The sequence below is a fragment of the Petromyzon marinus genome, chromosome 11 (assembly GCF_048934315.1).
Source record: "Petromyzon marinus isolate PM22_M1 ecotype Great Lakes invasive population chromosome 11, UKy_Petmar_22M1.pri1.0, whole genome shotgun sequence".
Classification (NCBI taxonomy): Eukaryota; Metazoa; Chordata; class Hyperoartia; order Petromyzontiformes; family Petromyzontidae; genus Petromyzon; species Petromyzon marinus.
In genome coordinates this window covers 4,342,004-4,365,505 of record NC_133677.1, presented here as the reverse complement: position 1 = coordinate 4,365,505, position 23,502 = coordinate 4,342,004, and the positions used below count along the sequence as shown (strand labels likewise).

Here is a 23,502-nt window from a genome sequence, read left to right as displayed (position 1 = left end):
CATGGGGAGGGGGAGGAGTGGCATAGTGATTGGCGTACTGTGTGGTGACCCCGTGACCTGAGTTTGATTCCCGCCCATGGCTAACGTCAGTGTAGAGTGATATCTGAAGCAATCCTGCACCTCCTCTCCCCCTACCCTTCACCAACTTGCTCAGACTACCATGGCGACGTATGGCAAGGCACCCTCTTGGTGGCCTTCATCTAAGTATATTGACAAAGAGTTGTAAACTATTTGTCATACGTCATCTTGCCATATTCGAAAAATGTTTGCTGGCTGGATTGCTGCCTGGGTTCATGGCTGGCTGGTATGCCGCCAAGGGAGCGCGTGTGCTTGGGGAACGTCACCCCCGCACATCTGCGTGATGCCGGCAACCACATCCTACGGCTTGTGATGTCACACCTCCACCCACTCGCCACCGCGGCCGTTTTTATCCCGTGCAAATGCGTGGGCTCTGCTATCATACTACAGGGTGTTTCAAAAAGATGGACCCAATTTCAAAGCAGTATATTTCACGATGGCAACATGTTACAATTACACAAAAAGTGATAAACGGTTTATTGAGTTATCAAGTTTTTCTTACCATTTTAAAAAAATGCTCTGTGCCCTCCACCTGCTGTACGGACAACATCGAGACGATAGTTGAATTCGTCCCAAACGCCTCTCTGAGGTGCGTGGTCGCCCTGTGCTCTTCCCCTTATATAAACAGCCCGTTTCCTCAAATTGTCGGTCCCAACGACGAATGCTCTGACATTGGCGGATCAATGCCGAAGCGCCATTGAAACGCACACTGCACCGCAATTACGGATTCAGTCTTGCTGAACTGCAGAACGCAAAACGCCTTGTGTTGCGGGGTCACCGTCTTGCGAAAGACTGAGGCTAGGGACTGTTTGTGCGCTGGGAGAGGCATCTAGCAGTAATCATTTGAAACTCTATGCCACGCCCTTTCATTTGGTAAGAGTTTCATTCATGGGCGGTTCGTGGTTGCAGAGATATAGCGTTTTCAAATCGGGGTCCATCTTTTGAAACACCCTGTAAATGATATACTACATTAGGACAAAGCTATGCTGGCTGGCTAGCTGGATGGAGTGAAGGGGGGAGGGGCGTGCAGAATGCTAGGTATGATAATCATTACATATATGGAGGACTGCAGCCTGCATCACACTTGTTTTATAGCCATTAAATAAAAGCACTTTAGTATTCCTCTTGCCATCATCATGCCATGTTAGTTTGGCTAATCTTATGGTTTTGAACTTATAGCGAAAGCTTTTGTGGAGGATTGTGCCGCATGCTGTTGAAAGTAACATTTATTCATGGGATGTGCCACTGAAGCACTTGTGATGTAATATGCAAGTTCAAAGTCTTTCAGTACCTGAATCAATTTTAGCTGACTACAGGTACAAGGGTTATCAACAATGGCAGGTGTTACTATGATACAGTCCTCAAGGTGACCAGAGTATTATTTAAACAAGTGTTCAGGTCTTCAGTTTTAGGAATTTTAACCTTGGTGCACGGTGACTTTCTATGTAATCATTGTACGGCAGAAATATAATAATTATCGCGAGCTATAACAGTGGGACAATGCATTTTCTTGTGTCACTGAAACATGCAACGATTTTTAAAATGAATTTGCATACAAAATGACTTTGGCTGGATGTGGTCATGTAGGGCCAAAGCAAATAATATAATTGGTGGGTTTTTTTGACCATTAACCTTTTTAACTTTATTCAAATGTTCTATGCATTTTTTTTCTAAGTTCCTTACCTTTCTACATTCAACAATTGCCAACCCAGAACATCCTCACCAAAGGACAAGGGAGTTGATCATGAGGCCTTCTCAGCCTGTACTATATTTGTGATTAGAGACATGGACCGGGATTAGTTTTTTTATGTATCGGTAATATACAGTTTCGATTTAAAGCTTTCGTGACTGCAAGGATTCATCTTCTTAGTTCTTTCGGTAAAGTCACGTAGAATAAGAGTAAAACAATAAAACAAAGAAGAAGGCTACTTGTGTTGTGGCTGAAACGTCGTGAGAATTTTATTGTCTTTGTTTTATTGTTTATTCTCATTCTACGTGACTTTACTGAAAGAACCAAGAAGATAATATGCACTTATTTATATAAAAAGCTATAGAGTTGCAGTGTTTTACACAGGGTTATGTTCAAATTCGGAAGAGTTAAACAGTAATTTGCAGGAGTTACACAATTTAACTAAAGCTAAATGTTAGATTCCTGGTGGGTGACGTGTAGAGTGACTTAGATGTTTTACATAACTTGGTATACATGACACATGATAAAAGCTACCATCATCCCACCAATACTAATGGAGGCGGGATTTTTGTATACACTGATCCAGTTTATAATTTTCAATCAACTTCAAAATAGTTAACACTTTTCACTGTCTCAAATTAGTGTTCATACCATGACTATGATTTTAGTAAATTTAATCCTTCGTTGGAACATAACATTTAATTGTAAAATTATATATATATTTTTATTGTTGGAGGATTTATTCTTCAAATGTGGTAATACATTTATTTTTAAATATATTGCCTTAATTTATTTTAATAATTGAGTCTTTCCATGAATTAACATTGTCACTTGATTTACCACATTTTACTTCCTGCATAATGTGTTCTATTACTTATGCCGCACGACATTTCATTGTTCCTCGGGTTTGTTTAAAAAGAGCTGAGCACTCTGATGTGGAGTTCAAAGGTTGGACAAAAAGCCCTCCTTGAGAGCTCTAGAGTTTCCCCCCCCCACCCAAAATTAATTAATTCTGAGCATCTAGGCTAATTTTAACCTTTTGCCTGTCATTAATGCATTCTAATCCGCCAAAGGTTTTAAATATTGCAGAATTTAAGTTTTTGGCCTTCCACACAACGCCACAATTCTCCATCCCTCAGGGTCCCTGGCACTGGCTAATGCATTCCCATCTAATTAATACTGCAATTAGGCGTCCTTTAATTAGGGGAGCTCCTGCATATTTTATAATCACGGCAGTGCTGCTAAAATGGAATGTCAGCTTTAATGTACATCTTAGAAAATTATTACTCCCTACCTTTGTGAAAAATGTCATGGAACAGTGACACTCCCTGTTTTTTTTTTAAACAAGCAGAGGTGACTAGGCCAACTTCAACCCATGTGAGTGTCTTGCATTTGTGGTTTGCGGGACGAGCAACTAAATGGACAAGCGAGGCGTTCGTTGCCATACAGCATGACATTTATTGCCAAACATTTTAATATCAGATATCATAATCTATTGGGTGCGTCACATTCAGTCGTATGTGATGCTAGTGTTTTATGCAGATATTTAGAATGCAGCAATTATATGGATAAATATTCATAACTGTAGTCATAATAAAATGCATTATATTCTATATTAGTTTTTTTACTCTTTTACAGTACACTTTTTTAAATGTAACTATTCGAAATATGGTGTTGCTGTTGTTGACTTATAAATACATATAGTATAATTTATAGCAACATGATTAATTCACTGCTGGATGTTGGCCCCTCACATATTCATTATTGGGGCTGTTTGACCTTATCTGTGCTGGTCTGTGGATTGGTAAGGTGGAGCCCAAAGGCTGGTTCTATCATTCGCCACTGATGTTTGTTTTGGATGGGAATTTAACCCAGGTCATCGGGTTCATGGGACGGTGCACTCACCACGACGCCATCGTTACACCAAACTTTGTTTAATTACCAGTAATATAGTCCTTTTTCTCGTCGTTGTAACCTTTTTTTATTTTACCAGGTAAGGCTCACTTAGCTACATAGCTATTTTTCATAAGCGACTTGGCCTCAAATAAAAGCTCAACTAAGTAGCTTATCACGTGTAAATTTATAGCAGCCAAATACTCTAAAATGTGTTTTTCTAAATCTGGAAGGAAATACCGGAGGACCCGGAGAAAAATCCACACGACCACGAGGAGAACGTGAAAACTAAAAATATACAGGCATTAGGATTGCAATCGAACCCACGACCTGCGTACCAGGCGAGGGAGTTAACATCTAGCCACCGTGGCATCCCCATAAGACAAGTTAATAAAATATTAAACCAGCATGGAGAACTTTTGTGTTTGCTTATGGAGTGCAGAGTGTCTTTGTACGTAAAGAGATTTGTACCAATACAAAATATATTCAAATATTGGGCATAATTTGAAGGACTGTACACATACATGTATGAATTTGTTCATGTATGAATTTGTTAACAGAATGTTTTATTTATCATGGTTGGCTTGTTAGAGCTCATATTAATATATGCAGAGTTACCAAACTGGAAGATTGACACGAAGAATAATGGATGGTTGAAGTCATTTTCCTAATTGCTAAAATATCATGTTTTTTCCAACATTGCTGTACATGTGCATAATATCAACACCGTCATATGTAAATATGTTGCGGTGTGGCATTAACCATTGATGTTTTCCTATGTTTGTCTTTGTTATGTACCTTCAGAGTTTGTTTCTAGTTAAATGTTTGCTGCAGTCAGGGTTACTGTTTACAAGGAGGGTGAAAACTTACACTGCTAAATTATTCCTTTGGTCATGTGCATATTCACGAGAGTACGGAGTTAGCAGTGCATTTAAGTAAAGTGCTGATGGAGCATTTTTTTAGGTGTTATATTTTTGTGCGTTTAATATGAGGAATAAAATAATAACCAGTTTGCTTGTTATATTTAGCATTCATGTTTAAACAAGTGGCACAGACCTTTGAAAGGCTCCACCAAAGAACTTCCCAATACCACAGAGACAATGTTATAACATTATAAAGGCAGCTAATGACATTATAACCTGTAGTGTCACTGAGAAGTGACATTGTATAGCAATTATGTGTGTAATATTTTATATACTTATATCGTCATTACAATTAAATTTCTGTTTTCTGCTACATTAAATTATAACGTGTCAACATTACCTCGTATTAATTTTAAAATTATCTTTATTTTGGTGAGATGAACAAGAAGCTACCTCCATTAAGCGTGTTCAATTTCACAAAGCGTTAAACAAAAATACTAATCTTCACGTATGATTGTTTTATGATAAGCTGAAACATGACACTCAAAATGCCCCATTTTGTACACCATTTTTCAAGGAGTACCATAAATGCCCACAGTGTGAAAATACAATCTAGGATCGCGAGTTTTTTAAACGATGAAATTGTAAAGTCAATACACTTTGGGTCTTTGGTGGGAAATTGAATTGCACCGAGATTATCGGCAAATATTTGTATAATGAAAGCACAAGTTTGATATTGCATTGAGTAAATAATATGTACTGGGATGACTAGACACCAATGTGATCATTTTTGTCCTCTTTAAGTCTCTCCAGGGCTGCAGTTCAGTGTCCTTCATAGTCCTCAATACCCTCTTCTGTGCGAGGCTGTTTTTTTTTCTCATTCAAACCTATTTTACATGGTATTGCAATATAAATGCGATGAAAAGTATTACGTTGGTTAAAAATATCGCTGTACTTTTATACTAAAGCGTTACATAAATGTAAGATTATAGTTCGAAAGGTAACCCCCCTTTGCATAGCATTTTAAATGTGTGAAAAACGTAATGCGTTTTCTTAACGTTTAGTGTTTTGTGCAAACGTGTACAGTAAAGTGAGCCTTTGGATTAAAATTGTAATGGTTGATTATTATCTGCACATTCCGTTATTTATTAACAGCTTTAATACGTGAGATTTACAATATACGCTTAAGGTTCTTATGTAATCCTGTGAACATTGGAACAACATTTAATCATTACATTACAGTTGAAATATTGTTTGCTAAATTAATATCTTGTTAGTCGGTTTTTAACAAGACATTTTAGTGACAGAATTATATGCTCATTAAATGTCTTGGCTATGCTTTCATTTTATGATCATAGGATTAACGTTTTGGAATGCATTGCTTCAGTATATCATGTATAACTACGATACAAATACAAATTATGTTCATCTAACTTTGTAGAAATTTCTTGTATTCATTAGCTTGAATTTTAAATGCTATATATAATCCTGTCTGATTTAGTTCCTTCCACTGAAAATTATACGCTAAAATATATTTGTTTTTCTTTATCAAGCATAAATTATAGTCGCAAATTCAGTACTTGAGAAAAAAATGCTTTATTCATTATATCCTTAATAAACAGTTCGTGTGACTTTTAGTAAAGAGTATATCAAACTCAGGGTTCAAGTTTCTATGAAACTGGAAGCTTCATTTGGCCCTTGGGTCTGTGATATTGATGAGACATGCAAGGGTCATGGTCTCTTCTTGTAACTACGGGCTCTATAGCTCTGCCGTTTCTTATTGTACATCAGTGGCCGACCATAAATGTTCTTGGCTCGCTGAAATGTCCGACCCGACCCCTCTCGCCCGTGGAATCCCGATATTAAATTGCACCTAATCATTCTTGGTGCACAGGTGTTCAAACGTAGGCGTGCGATTGGCATAGTGTTCTCGCCTTGGTGTGTTAACTTCGATTTGTTTGGACCTAAGAAAACTTAGTTGAGGTGCATTGCATCTATAATCAACGGCATGGAATCCCCCATCAAAATCGACTCAAAAATGGGAAGGACTAACGTGTCTGCATTTTCTTCGCATTCCGTTCTGATGAGTTTGGCAGGTTGCATTCAGACTTTTCAACACGATTCTATGCTTGCCTCAATTGCATCTGCTTGGCGACTTGATTACTGCCTTACGAATATTTCTACAATACTGTCCTGCTTTAATGGTGCAGGTAATGCACACCGTTTTGCAATATGCAGTCTAAAGCGTTGCTAATTAGTTAAAGATGTGCGTGCCAGAGTTCTACTTCTAAGTGTCATTTACTAAAAAAAAAAATTCTAGTTGGTGAAAAGCCAACACTATTGTTGGAGACGGGAAATTATGTTATGCTTCATCACTTGCCTGAATCCCAAATCCGTATTGCCTTCATACTCTACTAGTCTAGAATGGCAGCGCAAGGCCAGAATCAAGTCACATGAGTCAATTTTTAGTATTATACAGTAGGGCTGTATGTGACACTCTATGCTTCCTGTCTTAAAATTGGTTAACAGAATGCATTATATTCTTGGTTCTTTCGGTAAAGTTATTTCGGTAAAGTCACGTGACTTTACCGAAAGAACCAAGAATATGAATCCCCTGCAGTCACGAAAGCTTTAAATCAAAAATAGAATGCATTATCACAATGTTTATAATTTTCGAAATTTAAATTGAATGTTGGTCTTGTAACTCTTTCCGTATTGTTTTTTCACTTCTCGTTGGCCAGTTTTCGATTTTTTTCATCACGTGAGCTTTTATTGTATAATCGGTGCAGCGTAATGGGATACATAACCGTTAGGTACTAGGCTTAGGGGTATAGGTCAGTGTCATGTAGCCACCTGATAATATTGGCTACAATGTGTAGTTTAAAGGCTGTCTTGCCCCTTGGTCTTAAATAATTCCCAAGTGTGTGTGTGTTTTTAAACTACACACTAGTTTTCATTTTTGGATATCCCCCAGACAAAAGACAACGAGCAAAACACATCCTTGCCACCACACAAGATTATGCGACCTGGCATGTGTATCTCCCTAAGTGCTTCATCCTTCTATCTTATACATATTGGAGCTGACTTGTTATGCTTGTGTACAGTACTGTGATGTGCCCCAAACTTCCTTTTTTTGTTTGTTAATATGCTCTTTCGAATAGCTGCGGAATTTTGTATTGTTAGGCTTTTTTGCTCCAATTACATACGAAACATTTGACACTTGTACATTGTGCACCTTCAACCTGATATTTATGTAGCGTAACAAATTGGCCGTCATCTGATTGTATATCCTTTTGGTGTTGAAATGCGACACATTTGCTGATAAAGTAAAATTGAAGTATAATAATTCCCTTGCTATAATACATTGGTCAAATATTCCTTACATACTTTAAATGCGATTGGGCTTAATTTGACTACGTTAAAAGATGGGAAACGCATTCCTTATGTTTGCTATACAGCCAGAATGGTTAAAAAAAAAACATTCGTCAATAGCAATTCAGTGTTTCTGCGGTAACACTTTTTTTCATCTCTGCAAAAAATTGCACCGCTAAGGCTTGCTAACTAGGCTCATTTCACTGTTAGAAGAGCCAAATTGCCCAGCAGCAGCAGCATGCTTCGCTGTAATTTTTTTTTCTGCAACAACCCACTGTGAGAACGCGAGCGCACCGAGGCTCGGGAACAATGTGAGCTGTGTTAAGAGAGGCGTGCGGGTTTACAGCTCCATGCGTGCGGACCTGGGGCACCCAGGGCCTGCTTGTTTCTTGACACCTGCATCCAGAGCCAAATGAGAGGAGTAATTTTTTGTATTGCGGACCTTGTGGTGGGCAGATGTACGGAACAGTAGATGCTTTTGTTTGTGTTTTTGTCACCAGCTAATTGTGGATGTTTCAAATCGCAGTGTTTACTTTCGAGATAAATCGCAGCAAACATTGCAGCTGGGAATTATGTAATTGCACACGTAATTTAACATTATTTAATACTTTTTTATATATATGTTGCAATACAATTTATATTTTGTTTTTGAGCTGTAATTTAATTGACCAACAATATACACAATGCCTCCATATATATACCTTCATATTACACGGTAGAACATTTGTTCACTTCAAAATAATGAATACATAATATTTCTGCAGACTTGGAGGCCTTCATCCAGCAGTTGATTCAACGCAGCTAATGACGACGTTGTCGTCATGTAAGAGATATGCAGTTATAGACTTCTGGTTGAAGGCTCTCGTAGATTTAAACAGAGGGATACATGAGAATAATGATGGCTAACATTGTCGGGTGTGTGTGAGCGCCTCTGCGTGTGTGTGCATTTCATTTGTTTCAGAACGAACATCGTTATGAATTACACGGAGATGGAGGCGAAGGTGCGGGAGGCCACCAATGATGAACCGTGGGGACCTTCTGGGAAACTCATGGGAGAGATAGCCAAGTGAGTAACACTGGAAGGACTGTGCAAACATTCTGGACCCCAATAATTTTTTAATATTTACTTCTGTCTATATATTCATTTTAATCGGCCAGTTTTGTTTTGTAACACTCTGTAATCTACGTTGTGTCTTAATCTATTGTACGAAGACTTTCAAGTGCAATAAGCTGTTTGCTTTTATGTGTTCTATGCATCTTCGCAGCAAGTATAATGGAGAAAAGTCGTAAGCGTTACATATCCGTAGTTGTATATAAATATAATGCAAGTATGAAATGTCTTAAGGGCATATAGGGAATTCATAGTTCCAAAACAATTGCCATACGTTTTTATAAAATTTTCTTTGGCAATAATAAATAGTGTGGGTTTTATATGCTTCCTTTTTACTATAAATACAGTATATGTTTGTGATTTTTTTTTACGTGTAAAAATTTAAAAAGGCTTCATTTAACATTGACTGTATGTAGCTTTTAAGCTCCTGCCACTTGGCTTGTACCACATCCCTACATCATTGCCCCTCGGGGATTGTGGGTGATTTGACCGTGGTACTTGGACCACTGGGAGACCAGCTGTGCTAACCGCCTCATAATTGTACCAAAAGTTCGTTATAAAAACGTGTCCGCGTGTAATTGTACTGTATCGGTAACTGCTTGCAGATGTCCGGCATGATTTTCCATTATGTGGTGGCGTATAAATTTTTAGGCAGTTTTGACTTGTGTAGTTGGGGAAATTGTTGGAAAATGGGTTGACAAGGGTAGGTTTCGTTTAAATTATTACAGTGAAATGGTAGGTTAGCAAATGTTTTGTTAATAAACTACAGGAATTGAAACCGGTGCATAATAAATGGTAATGACTTAAGAATGGTTGGGGCATATTTTGAGCTTGCAATAATTATACTTTTCTGAAACTTTGTTTTGCATTGTTGTAATTAATTGTACATGCATAAAACCTAAAATAACCGGAAAGGTTTTAAATTGTTGTGCAATTTTAAAAGATTGAATTTTACCTGAAATTACCTCATAATGTGAAAGTTGCTTGACATGGATGTAATAAATTTGTTTTAATACAATGAAAGCTTTTACACACTATGCCGAGGTAAAAAGTGCAACTAAAATACAACTATATTTCACATTGATAAATCATTTAGTTAAGAGATCATAGGATTTGGACTTAATATTTTACAATCAATGACATAAAGTGTTATCTTACCTGAAACAAATTAACAGCTTGTCGGAAAAATGATCTCACAACAATTAATTTGCCAAGCATTTCAAGTAAATTATGTATTATATTACACTCGCAACATCAGTGAAATTTTAGGGGTTGTAGTTTAGAGGTAGGAGGAAGGAGAGGTTAGAAGAAACACTTCCATCAATCAGGGACCATGACATTGGTGAACATTGATTCGGAGGAAAAGCGATTTTACTTTGTTTTGCTATGGAAAGGGTAAGACCTTGTTTATTATTTATTACAGTTGTTTTCTACCTCTGTGTCATGTTTTATACATTGTTAGGCCACAACCATTTATCTCTGCTGTACTTCATCTTGATGTTTGAATCTCGATGCCGTATAAATCACAGTTTGAAATTGCTAATTGTGTAATGGTAGCCTCACTCAAATTGTAATGAAGCTGCATAGCCTCATCAGATCCAGTTTGTATCGTGTTAACATTTGCTGTCTTGTGCCAAGGTCGCATCCAGTCTGAGATATGAAGTGTATATTTCTATACAAATAAATAGACATTTCCTGTTTTCAGCTATTTATTCATTAAACTGAAGGCCTATCATGGGTAAAGATAGGCCTCAATGAGCATGGCTGGCTACGTTCGGTGCGAAATAAGTTCAACAGACATGTAGTGGATTTTTGTATTGAAAAGACCTTGCATTTAACGTATATCACAATGCCAATGCCATTATTGTTAAGATTCTAAAGCTGTGCTGGCCTTGAGTATTTGCACGTCTTGGAAATGTCACTGCAGCACATGTGCTCATTCGCCGTTCTAACAAGTGTATCCTTCAGGGCGTGGCCGGCAGGGTCATCTCACAGTCGGCACTCTCAGTCAAGTCTGAGAGGTTGCCAGTTAAATGTTGAATGCGTGGTGGCGGAGCTGCAGGCAGTGCATCAAACGTACATTGATTTGTGTCTCATGTGATCCGAGATGTAGAGCTGCTCTATGCTTTTTGCAAGACACCACCACCCAGGAATGTGCATCGAGCTTGTGAATTGATATCATGAGTGTGTATGTGTGTGTGTATATTAGGATTCAGGTGAAATATCACAAGTTGTAATAAAGTTAGCAGATTAATCAATTGCAACAAACATCGAACGCGTAAAAGATAGCACTTTAAATTCCCTGTTGTGAGCGTGCACACGTTCTTGTGACTCAATTGTTGTTTTGACACATTAACAGATGAACGTGAGGCTGAGCACAACTAGGATAGGTTTAGGGGGATATTGACATTTCTAATTCATGTTTCTGAGAACATTGTGTCGCGTATAACATACTTTTTTTTTAGCTCCGCTACCCCCAATGGGATGAAGATGTTTTATTCCCAAGGACGCCTACTCGGGGCTCTTACTGCTTGAGTTTTTATTTGCCAGTTACGTATGCCAGAAATATTATGTTCTCAGATTTCAGTTATGTAATTCATGCAACCTGATAAGACTACTGAATTAAAATGTTTTCGAACGGTCGGTGACAATAAATAGATGGGGCTTAACTTTTGTCCTGCTTAAGTAAGCTTTTTTTATTTTTGCAATTATAGTGGTTTTTATATTGTTTATATATTTGCATTGGCATCTGGACATTTGTGAAAGCATAATATTACACCATGTATGCCATGCATGGACCTTAAGCATAAAAATTGGTTTTATTGCCATAAGGCCTTACTTTTTAAGCTGGCTTATGGCCAGTCACGTAAAAAAATGAGGCAGACCATTACCATATGTGCTTAGTTTCCATAAATATATACGCATCGTTCAAAGTCAAGTAAATTGAAAGCGTCGTCAAGCCACCCTTGACATTTTTTTTGCACTTATCTGCCAAATTTATGGTGATACATTTTCCTTCATGACAATCGCATAGGTCTACATTATTACCAGAGCGTTTGATGGCATACGTCCGGTGACTAGCCCTTGAGAATAGTGTCGCCCCATTGTGATGCTGCACCTATCTCAAAGGCTCGCGAATAAAGATTTTGTAAATGTTGGGCACAGCAGGATGCATTCTTTCTGAGCCAACCATATTCACCCGTGTATTGTGTTGTTCGAGTGCCAGAGAGTGAGTATTAGGGCCTGCTGATCAAATACTTGGTTAAAGTGGTCAGGAAAATAATCAACAATAAGGGCACCACTTTGTTTTTTTATGTACAGCGTTTTACTTTCTGCAGTGGTTCTATTACATGTATTGCATGTCTTTGTTGTAAATCGGGTATGACAATTTCTTTTGCACTTCTGTGCGATTTGCTTATTAAATGCATTTGAAATGTTAGTCAACTAAATTGTTGGATTTGTTGAAAAATGTCACGTACAAAGAGTGTGCATTGTATCTCACTGAAACCTAAATCTTGCACATCTAAAAAAAAAAATTATCACATGGAAACATCCTTTCCTTCTTAAAATGTAAACATGTTTAAAAAAATATCCTGAACCTGGGTTACAATTGTTGGGAGGAAATATCATCATTGCTATTAATAGAGCATTCACAACTTTTCCTGCTGAATTGCTGCAGTGACGGTGGCACGCACTAAATTATCTTCTTCAATTCCTAACTGAAATTAAAAAATACATATACACTACCATACATTTTATCAAGACTGAGCTTCCTTGTGTTATTTAGCGGTATTTTGATAGGTTGTATGTCACGGGGGGAAGGGGGGGGTTTGGTAAAAAATGACAACTGCGCAACAGAGGAAGCGGCGGGGGCCCATGAGGTCAGTCGTTTGGGCCTTGCGCTGACACGTCTGCAGCTGGATAAACAGATTTTTCGCGCCCTCACAGGCCGTTTCCTGCAATCCATGGTCACGGTTAATGAGTATGGGGTGGTTTGTTGGGGTCTGAGTTTGAAGGGGGCCAGCGAAATGGATTGGTGGTGGTGGTGGTGGGAGGGTGCTGGCTTGGCATTGTAGGGGTGGCATTGTAAATTTAAAGGAGTTTGGGTGGTGGGAGTGAGGGGGCGTTTGGTGGTGGTTCGGGTCATTGGGGTTGGGGGAGATGGGGGTGGCAAAATATAATTTTAAAAAATGTTTAAAATTGCCGTTCACTTCCTATGCCGGACGCAAAGCCCTGATCCGTCAAAATCGCACCGGTTTCTGGAAGGAAAGCTGGGGGGAAAAAAAGCAGTGTTAATGAAGTTCATGTCGTTTAATTTGCAAAAGCGCATACCTCGGCCATGTGGAGCCAGTTATTGCGCCTTCAGGGAGATCTGGGATTTTTTGCACAATGTCTCGTGTTCGCTCAAGTAGAACTTGACAAAAAACACAAGCATTTAAGAAAAAATCTAAGCTGGACTTCACCAAAATTCAATGGTAATGGTCACTGTACCATTCAATAGTTTCTACTAATTAAAACGCCAGTCCCCCAAATTGTCATTTAAAAATGCAGGTTATTTTCCGCAAATTATGATACGAACAAAACAGACTTACAAATGTAAGGTTACTGCTCATTAATTGCATTCACACAGCCAATATGACATTCAATGAAGAAAATACATTGTCCAATTTAGTAATGTTTTTGTTAAAACGCTTATACGAGTGCTGTGTTATATATATATATAATTGTGATACCAGGCTTCCGGAGTGGACTTGAATGCTCGCGCTTTGAGTTTTACAACAAAATGAATGCAATGGTTCAAATTAAGTGCGTGTTACTGATTCATGAATAATTAATTCACTTCACAGCATGTACTGCCTTGTGTAGGCACAAAATGTACTGCACTCAGTCCAACTTGAATTTTACTTTTACTAAAAATGTTAAGACCCATTTAATGAACTGGCTGTTCCAGATTGTTTTGTTTTTAATTCTAACATCATTTTTGAACTGTGTGATGTTATTGTTTAACAAATCTTGTCAAATGGTATTTAACATGTAATTGCAGTCTTATAATTACTTGACCTCTAAAGCTGCCAATTTGGAAAGGTTCTGTTTAGTGTTTCCTGCAGCAATGTGGAAGGCAGTTTTTGTACGATGCAGGCTGTAGCAAGTGCTGTGCAGAAGATTATACCCCAAAGCTTTGCTTTGGGATTATTATAAAAGGTAACAGGAAAAAAAATGTGCATGCTACACAGAGCTCTGTGCAAACAAAGCACAATTCTTTGTTATGATTGTATTACCTATTTTATTTGACCTTTTACCAATTGTGGAGTTATTTGTTGTTTAATGATGAGTGATACCATATTTGAGAATAGGTGGTGCAGGTAACAGATGTTGTTATGATGATGATGATGTTATTATATTCGTTGTCAGTTTAACAGCTGATTTGTAACTGCTGACTATAATTGTAAAAATTATCCTTCACCCTTGTAACTGTTGGTATTGGAACATCATAATCATTATTACCGCTGTTCCTAATTTCACAGGTAATTGATGCCCGTGCTCTCTGTTGCCGCTGCTGCTACCTCTGTCAATGTTATAATTAAAATTGTCAGCTTGGTGTTTATCATCGAAGTACGTGTTGAACGGTGGAGACAAGAACTCGAGAGTTGAGGGAGCTATGCCTGGCGGAGCAGTCGCTCCGAGGCTTCCAGATTGACTCATCCCCCTGCTGCTGCTGCTGCTTCCACCCCACAGAGCGACGTTTATGTACGAGCTGTTTCCGGAGGTGATGAACATGCTGTGGGCACGGATGCTGCGTGAAAACAAAAACAACTGGCGTAGGGCATACAAGGTGTGCCCCCTTGCAATATTTGTTTCACTTATTTTTTTAAAAAAAAATTTACACTTTTATTACAGTTCAATTATGCTTCGTAAAATTAGAATCGCAAAATTTGGACTGGCCTTCATCTTCTTGGTTCTTTCGGTTAAGTCACGTAGAAGGGAAATAATAAAATAAAACATAATAAAATAATCACGACGTTTCGGCCACAACACAAACAGCCGTCCTCAGGTGAAGAAACAGAGCTGTTGGAAAGACGCTGAGAATTTTATTTTATTATGTTTTATTATTTTATTATTTTCCTTCTACGTGTCTTTACCGAAAGAACCAAGAAGAGGAATCCCTGCAGTCACGAAAGCTTTAAATCGAAATTGGATGGCTTGCTAAGAATAAAGCGCAATATAAATTCTGTCATTGTGTTTGTAAATTCTTGAACCTTTTTTTAATAAGGGGGTAACGCTCGGCACCTATACTCAATGGTAAGCCTAAATATGATACACTTTAAAGGGTGCCAAATTAAATTAATGACATTCCTTTATTTAGAGCCTGATGAAGGACCACTGAGGGGGGGGAGACCCTTTTGTAAGGAAGGGGGTGGTGAGCAGGTTGCATTTGGAGAAGAGTAACCATTTTCCTTTTAAGAAATACCAAATTATATGATTTGAAAAATGTTCACAAACTTGTTTTTTATCATTGAATATTTTCATTAAACATGTTTAATTGCAAACATTTATGTGCTCGGGTGTTACGGCAATAAACATTGGTCTTGGTTGTGACCCTCACTTTACCAAGGCCCCTAAAATTCAGTCTCCCAAACCTGGTTTGAGGCCACGAATCATGTTGCCATATTTCCCAGTGAATCAGTGCCCCCTCGTGTGTTCCCCCTACTTGATCGCTTCAAAGAACATGCGACGCCAGTGAAATGTATATGGGGAAGAGTATTTTAGTCGTAATTGCAAAAAAATACAACTTGTAAGCGGTAACAAAAAATGTCATCACTAAAATCCCAATTAATAATTGCACCCCCTATTGTGTAAATGACAAATGCGTCGGCCCTATTATAATGCTAATGTTTCATGCTTGTTAACCACTGGCCTGGTTTCATACAAATTAGTTAATGCGGGAAAGAAAGCAGCTGCTTTTCAATATGCAAACTCGAAACAGATGATCGTTGAGGGTGTTAAACTGCCACCAAGTGATGTAAAACATCCACAAGCTACGACTTGGGCAACTGCTAAAATGGCCCTCGTCATATTGCGGGACTTCAAATTCAGCAATAAATTAAATTATTGGCTGAAAACAAACCAAACAAAAGGCAGTAAAATGTCACGGGATGGTGCTTTAAACAGATATATAAAACATTTGCACGAGGCAAATAACTAAACCATATATGAATATATGAGCGTAAAAGTACTCCCCCCCCCCCATCTGTCTGAATCCTTAAAACATTTATATCTTGCAGGGTTTGCTGCTGCTGACGTACTTGCTGCGCAATGGCTCTGAGCGCGTGGTCACAAGTGCACGCGAGCACCTGTATGACCTGCGCTCCCTGGAGGACTACCACTTTGTTGGTACGACTTAAACGGGGGGGGGGAGGGGGGGGGACACTATTCCTCAATGAGATGCACATACTTGCAGGAGTGGTTTTCCCCCTGCCAAACATCGCCATCGTGTGGTCTGGGATTTCAAAGTCTCGTGAAAATGAGGCTGTTGAAATTCAAGGAAACGCAAGCTTTCTTTGTTTCAAGATTTTTCACGTTTTTTTCCACACAAGCAGGGAATCGCTGTAATTGGTAAGCTTGCAATGTGGGTGTAGTTGTTTTATTGTTTATTATTTGACTATATGGTTTGTTCTTTGCTCTCGCATGACAAGGCCCGTTTATACTGCGAGCGGCTCATATCTGTGCTGTTCACATTCTCGCCGAGTCTTATACACAGCAGCCGACCAATAACACCGGATCGCATATTTTTTCAGGGCGACGTGATTTCGTTTGTTCGCCTCCGCTCATTCACCACCACAAGGGTGGGACGTACAAATGTGCAAAGCAAATGGATGCTTGCAGGCGTAAACAGATTCACACATGCACGAACAAATAGCGTGCGTGTGCACCCAACCACGCCACCCCCCGGAGTATTAATTACTCGAAGCGGCCACAGCTCAGCAGGGGGGCCATCGAGGTTTGATAGCGGTGCGCCAACGTCACGTAATTGTTTGCGGATTTTCAAACGGGTGCGAGACTCCCTACGGTCATCGTGTGGGAGATGAGTGTGAGGTGTCTGGGGACCCCGTTAGCAGGCTTGATGCAATGACAGCAAAAAAAATGACGGTGCCTTTAAATCTTGTGCAAACGTGCTTTATTTTACGCATGCAATGTCTCAGGAACTCCAGCGTGGCATACGGCGGGATAATTCCGTGCCTTATTATCTCATTATTGCTCATATGCAGTTGGTGTTTTTTTATATATAAATATTTCTTCTCGGAAAAACGCATATTTTTTTCTATGCTCCAGCTTAGCCGCTTCCTAATGTAATGGTATAATTACCAATACTGTAAATTGTGATTACAAACCAAAGACTACTATTAAAATAAGATGTAATATTTTTTTTAGTTAGTGAATTCACGAGGCAAAAATGTGGATGCAAAATCTTTCCCTCGAGGCTGCCATAAACATATCATGCACGTATAACAAATGTTTATCTACTGGCAATGTGCATTAATTTAATTTTACAAAGTTGGTTCCTTAGTATTATTTTATGCATACCATGTCTTGTTTATCCAGCAGCATATTGATCATGGCTAATTATGATTTAAACAAATATTTACTTTTATCTTCCGTTTATTTCCTGGTTGAACCTGCATTTATTCGTAATGTTCTTAATCCAATTACATAACACTGGATTCCACCCCTGTGTACCAATGTCCATAACTCATCTAAAATCTTAACATTTGTTCCTATTAATGTAGGATATGTATTGCTCATATATATAGGAATTAGACCTGCCTTCATCAACTTTCGTCCTCGTTAAACAGATAATAATATCAGTCAACTGATGTGGCGAGCATGTTTTTTTACTTTGTGGGTTCTTCCCCCCCCCCCCCCAACTGTGTTACAGACGAGAATGGGAAAGATCAGGGCGTCAACGTGAGGCAGAAGGTAAAGGAGATGATCGACTTTGTCCAGGACGACGAGCGTGTACGCGAGGAGCGCAAGAAGGCCAAGAAACATCGAGATAAATACATCGGGGTGTCCTCTGACACGCGCTTTGGCTACAGTGAGTACGGACCGACATCTGGGGGGAGTGGGGAATGACAAGTACATTGATGAAAACTGTGAAAATGGTAAAATTGTACAAAGTCTTGTTTTTCGGTGGGGAATATTAATACCTAGTGCAGATTATGCACGCGCCTGTAAGTTTGCATTGTTACAAATGTGCTTACTAATTGATTACAATTGTGAACAATACTTTTCTTAAGCGTGATATCTAAATTTAGTTTTTAAGCTATTTATACTAATTTAAAATATAATTACCAAAATAAAGGCTTTAAATTTCATCTGGTGGACAGTATAATCAATTTTCATAATTGTAAGTGCACATTCCGGAGTAACATTTCTCACCTTTTTAAAAAGAGCTAGAGCTCTTGGAGCAAAATTATCATCCGGCTAGTGTGTTTGGCCTTATTGAATCTCCGCGTGCCCTCAAAATTAATTTTAAGCACAACTTAATCAAATATTCAGTATCCCCGCTGTGTATTTAAGGTTCAAAGCAGAATTTTCCCAAGTTAACGCTCCTAAATCCCCTCTTTTTAATGTTTAATCTGGGCGTATTAATCTACGGAAAGATGGCTGGCAAGCGGAGTGAATCCCCTGATCCCAGTGCTGCAGCCTAAATTAGTGCCAGTGTTTGGAGAGCAAATCGCAAGTAAAAGTCAGGAGGCAGACCGGGGATTTGCAGCGGGAAAATTGGCCTCCTCACATTTAATTTCAATTCCGCTTGATTCGTGAGGGCCGGAGAAAATTAGTCTCAAGAAAGGATGTTCTGTGCATTTAATGATGGCTATTGCATTTATTTGTATAAACTTATCAGAAAGGATGTTCTTCCGTTTACTGTGCAACAATTTGGCGCAGTCCAATGCAGTTTTTTTGGGAGTGCTTGGTCGAGCATGTGTTCTATATAATATGTAAAAATCAGTTTTTTGAGAACTAATAAAACATTTTCATGACCATATATTTATAGAAATGGCATAAATCCCCCTGCCCCTAATTTTTGCGTGGTTATATCCGTCACAATTGTTTAACTTGGCTTTTAAAAGTTAATTCACGAAAATGGAGTAAACGTGACTGGATGATTTTTTTTGTAGACGATCGTTACGATTCGGAACCCAAGATGCGATATGACGATGACTGGGAACGTCCAAAACCTCCCACACACGATGAAGACGAATCCTCCGACAAGCCTCGGCGAAAACAAAAGGAGTACCGTGATAGGTGTGTGTGCGATTTCCTATAAAAACTCTGATCCTTGAGTGCTCCATGTACCTGTCTCCTCCCTCTCTACCCCTGTTTCTACCCACAATATACAAATTTTTCCCAAGCTTTGCTTAAAAAAAAAAATCCATATGCATCATTATTTTTTCTTCTGTTTAATGTTTTTTAATGAAATCCAGCATAACCAAAAGAAATCCAATCTTAAGTTTTCCACTGTCTTCGCCCGGTGTGTTCAGTAAAGCTAATTGAGCATTTATTATAAAAAAAATGTACTTGGTCGATGGAAAGCACTGGCTATGTGTACACAGTTTTAGGAAATCTAAATAACATTTGCCTCTAAGGAGTGTCTCTACATACTGCCTCCTCTCTCAATCCATTGCAGTATGTTGCATAGTAATTTTATGTAAAACCAATTGTAGAATGGTAATATTACTCAGGGCCTAAGGTGCATTCTATAACCTTACTTCTTACATGGCTCTAGGAAACATTTAACTGCTTGTGGGGGGAAAAAACCTATTACATGATTACCTGTTAATAATTAAATTTCATACCTGTGCATATGAGATTGTAGATGAACAGGTCAAGGACGGTGACACTTTCAACCTAACAGCTGGCTTGATTGTGGCTCCTTTCAGTTATCAGCATTGCTGTATTATGTCAATTAATAAAACATTCAGTTGCAAATTATGCCTTGATAATGTGGCATTTTATACAAAATACATTCGCGACTCCAACGGACTCTTTCATCATTTTGATCTGTCTGCCTTCAGTATCCTAGGCATATACATATTTTGCTGCGTCCTCTACAGCAGTGGATTTATCACGGATGATGATGAGGACGACGACGTTAAGTGACAACGCGCAGTGTCGGTGGCTCATTTCGCCGCCACAAGCGGGGGGACGATGGGCAACACGTGTTGAAGATGTCTGCTGGCTCCCCGTGTGCGCGGTGTGCAGCGACAGCGAGGAGGATCACAAGCCGCGACGGAACAGCTCGAGCAGCAAGAACGCCTACGAGGACGACGACGCCGACCTCGGTGCCTCGAGCTCCGCCGCCTCCGCCAAGGCGGCCGCCGAGAGCAGCGCGGCCGAGGGCAGCGCGGCCGGCAAAAAACGCCCGGCCGTACCCTCCAAGATGGTGGACCTGGGAGCAGCGACGCAGTACAAGGGCGGGGATAAGAAGGGCGGCGGCCCCGCTCCGGTCAAAACGCAGGTGCGTGCGCGATGGGGGTTATTTGGTGCGTGCCCATACGTGCGCGTATCCTGCTACTTGACGCAGGAGCTTCTGCGTGCGTACCTTGACGTTTGCTCCGTGCTTATTTTTACCGAGTGGTCCGCGTGACCATTTGGTAAGATTTTGTTTCATTATTTTGAGATGATTACAATATTGAAGGAAGTTGACTTTCGTGGTTTAATGTCAAGGTCCTTTTACATTCAATGCCATATTTAGTGCTTAATAGTTCAGAATTAACCTAGTGTTTAAAAATAAGACTTTTAATTTAAACAATGTATTTTAACTTAATTTACGAATGTACCCTTTATAAAGCATATAAAATAACATTAAGCAACTTCATTAAAAAAAAAATATTGCGTGGAGAACATATGTATATGCAATATTTCCATTGTTGGCTTGGAAATCCAGATTTCATTGCAACTAATTGTTCACATAATGAATTGCTCGTGTGCCACATGTAACACCATACCACACCACCAAACAAGTAAATTACAAGCTACATAAAATTTTTGTCACTAATTGTTGCTTTACTCATCAGTTAATGGTTTTCGTCTTTAAATGTCATGCACAACTTACCTGTTCAACCACTGACCTGCCCATCATGTACGACTCGTATAAGTTTTATTTGGTTCCAGTTTTGCATATTGTCTTACGAACCGTTCATTGCATGATGGACTTTTATTTGTAAGCAAGAGTGACCAAATGACTGATATCATATGATGTGGAACATAGCCATACACACGCACACACGACTTTTTAATATCATGTGCACATATCCATTGTATGCACGTATTGTAAATCTGCTCTCACAATATGTGCTGCTGCATTTATGCATTACGTAAAAATTCCAGTAATTTAGTTTTGTACTTTTTAAAGACATTTAATTGAGGATCCACTTAAAAAAAAATTCTACGACTAAAAAACAAAGCAGTCCTTTTGTCCCTGCCTCATTTAGGCTAGCTGAGGCATCTGATGCGTTAAAGTACGGGGATGAAATGTGCTTGCCTACGAGCAACAGGGGAGACATCCTCCTTCCCCAGTAAACGTTAAACACATTGCAGCACAGCTGTGCGTCAAAGATAAACCCCATTAGAATCCGTTTATTTTCCCGTCATTAGGCTGATAGGCTGAAACAACTGGCATCTGAAAGCTATTTGTTGGCAGCGGCAGTTTTCGGCGCCGAACAGTTGTTGTTTGAAATTGGGTAATGGGCCCGTTCCACCGCTTTGCCCTCGTCTCTCTCCGTTGTCTCCCTCTCGCTCGCCCTGTACCCTATGGCTACGCTCCCTCCATCTGCTGTCAAGCTGAGGCCCCAGCTGTTCCCGCCACAGCAGTGCAATGCACTGTACCGTCTCCGATGAGTGCAGCTGGCATGTGCCTTTTTGGGTCCTGTGGATGTCTGTGTTTGCACCCTTCCATCTTTTTGCATTTCCTTCGATTACTTTATGTCCGTATACGAGTTTGAACTGTGTGCCTCATGGTTATGTGTGCATATACTTGCACATGCACGCGTACTTGTATGAATGTTTACTTACCTAAGTGTACACGCAAATATTATACAATAACACCTCCATGCACTATGTATATAAATATATGCATGGGTAAGGGTACGTTTTAACTTTTTTCCAAATGATTACACAATAGTTTCTTAATTTTGACATGTTTAACTTGTTTGAAAGCATGCATTTTTTATTACTTTTGCTACTTTTGAATATATAGCATATAAAAAAAAATCCCCCAGTTATATTTTACTTGTTCAACCCATCCATGCATCTGGACTGGATGTGATTAGAGGTAGACATGATTTTAAGCACAGCTGGCAAGATCCATTTTTCGAGGTCATCAGATGTTGTGAGCATATGAAACGGATGTGGCACAGCGATGCTCGGTAAAACACAGCTGTGTAGTGCTTACACGTACTGTGAAGCCATTTAACCTTTTCAGACTGGATGCAGTGCCAGGCATCTGCCCGCCTTACCATCTGTTTATGCGATAAAACTTAAATTAAGTTATGTTTTTGTCACCCTGTGAATGCTTTGCATTTCTATGCAGATTTTCTTTAAAGTGGGTAACCCATAGCCCTGGAAAGATAATGATTTATCTTGTGCAATAGTTACTTACGCAGGTGATTAATGAAGATTCGTTTTTTTCTCCCCATTTTTGATGGAGCTTTTGCGTGCGTTTATCTTTGCGCTGAAACCCAGAGTTAAATAAGCCTTATTTTACACTATTGTTAAATGATACAGCAGCAAAGTCATTGCCTGACCTCTCCGTATAAATAGCTGTACCCAAGGGCAGGATCATACAAATTGATGCTGCTTTGGTTTAATGGGTGACATTAAGACTTTTTTTTCACACCCCTTTTCATTTCATCACTCCCAAATAAATGCTGCCTCTTTGTCTCCGCATTTCTCGTTACCGAGCCTTTGCAGCAGAGACCTCTGGGATTGATGGCAGATATGTCTGTTTAGGTCAAAGGATTTATTTCCTTAAGTTGTATTTATACAGTCTGTAAAGAAGAAAAAAAACACACAATATAGTTACTCTACTAGTTTATATTCAGAATTTAATGAAAGCAGATTATCTTTTTTTATTCTTTTTGTTACTTTTTAGCCTTTTTATTTATTCATATTTTTATTAATAAGGCCAGCTAGTGCAGTGGTTCTGCAATTTCAAGTGTGGTGCATGGTCTTAAGCCTCATGACCTTCAGGGTGTGGGGAGACGCTCATCCAGCAGTTGACTGACAAAGCAGCTGTACATGTACGAAGCAGTTAGAACTATGCTGTGTGCTATTAGAATTCTGCGAGCTCAAATACCAGTTGGGGTTCAATTCAATCCCTAATTTCTCCCAGATCTGATCAAAATGGACTTACCCCCCACCTGAAAACTGTATATTCCACAACCGGCTTAGCTCGAAGCAGGATGAGCATCAACCCACCACTTCTTGTTTCA

General features: G+C 39.2%; 1 protein-coding gene across 3 annotated transcripts in view; it reads left to right on the top strand.

Moving 5' to 3' along the window:
- The window catches only part of CLINT1 (clathrin interactor 1), a 40,549-nt gene that overhangs the window by 5,234 nt on the left and 11,813 nt on the right, over positions 1-23,502 (top strand). For all 3 annotated transcript variants that reach the window (XM_032952271.2, XM_032952270.2, XM_032952269.2), the window contains exons 2-7: positions 8,858-8,962; positions 14,744-14,840; positions 16,291-16,399; positions 17,943-18,101; positions 19,189-19,315; positions 20,273-20,528. In XM_032952271.2, the coding sequence (XP_032808162.2) occupies positions 8,858-8,962; positions 14,744-14,840; positions 16,291-16,399; positions 17,943-18,101; positions 19,189-19,315; positions 20,273-20,528 (853 nt within the window). The remainder of the gene's footprint in view (positions 1-8,857; positions 8,963-14,743; positions 14,841-16,290; positions 16,400-17,942; positions 18,102-19,188; positions 19,316-20,272; positions 20,529-23,502) is intronic.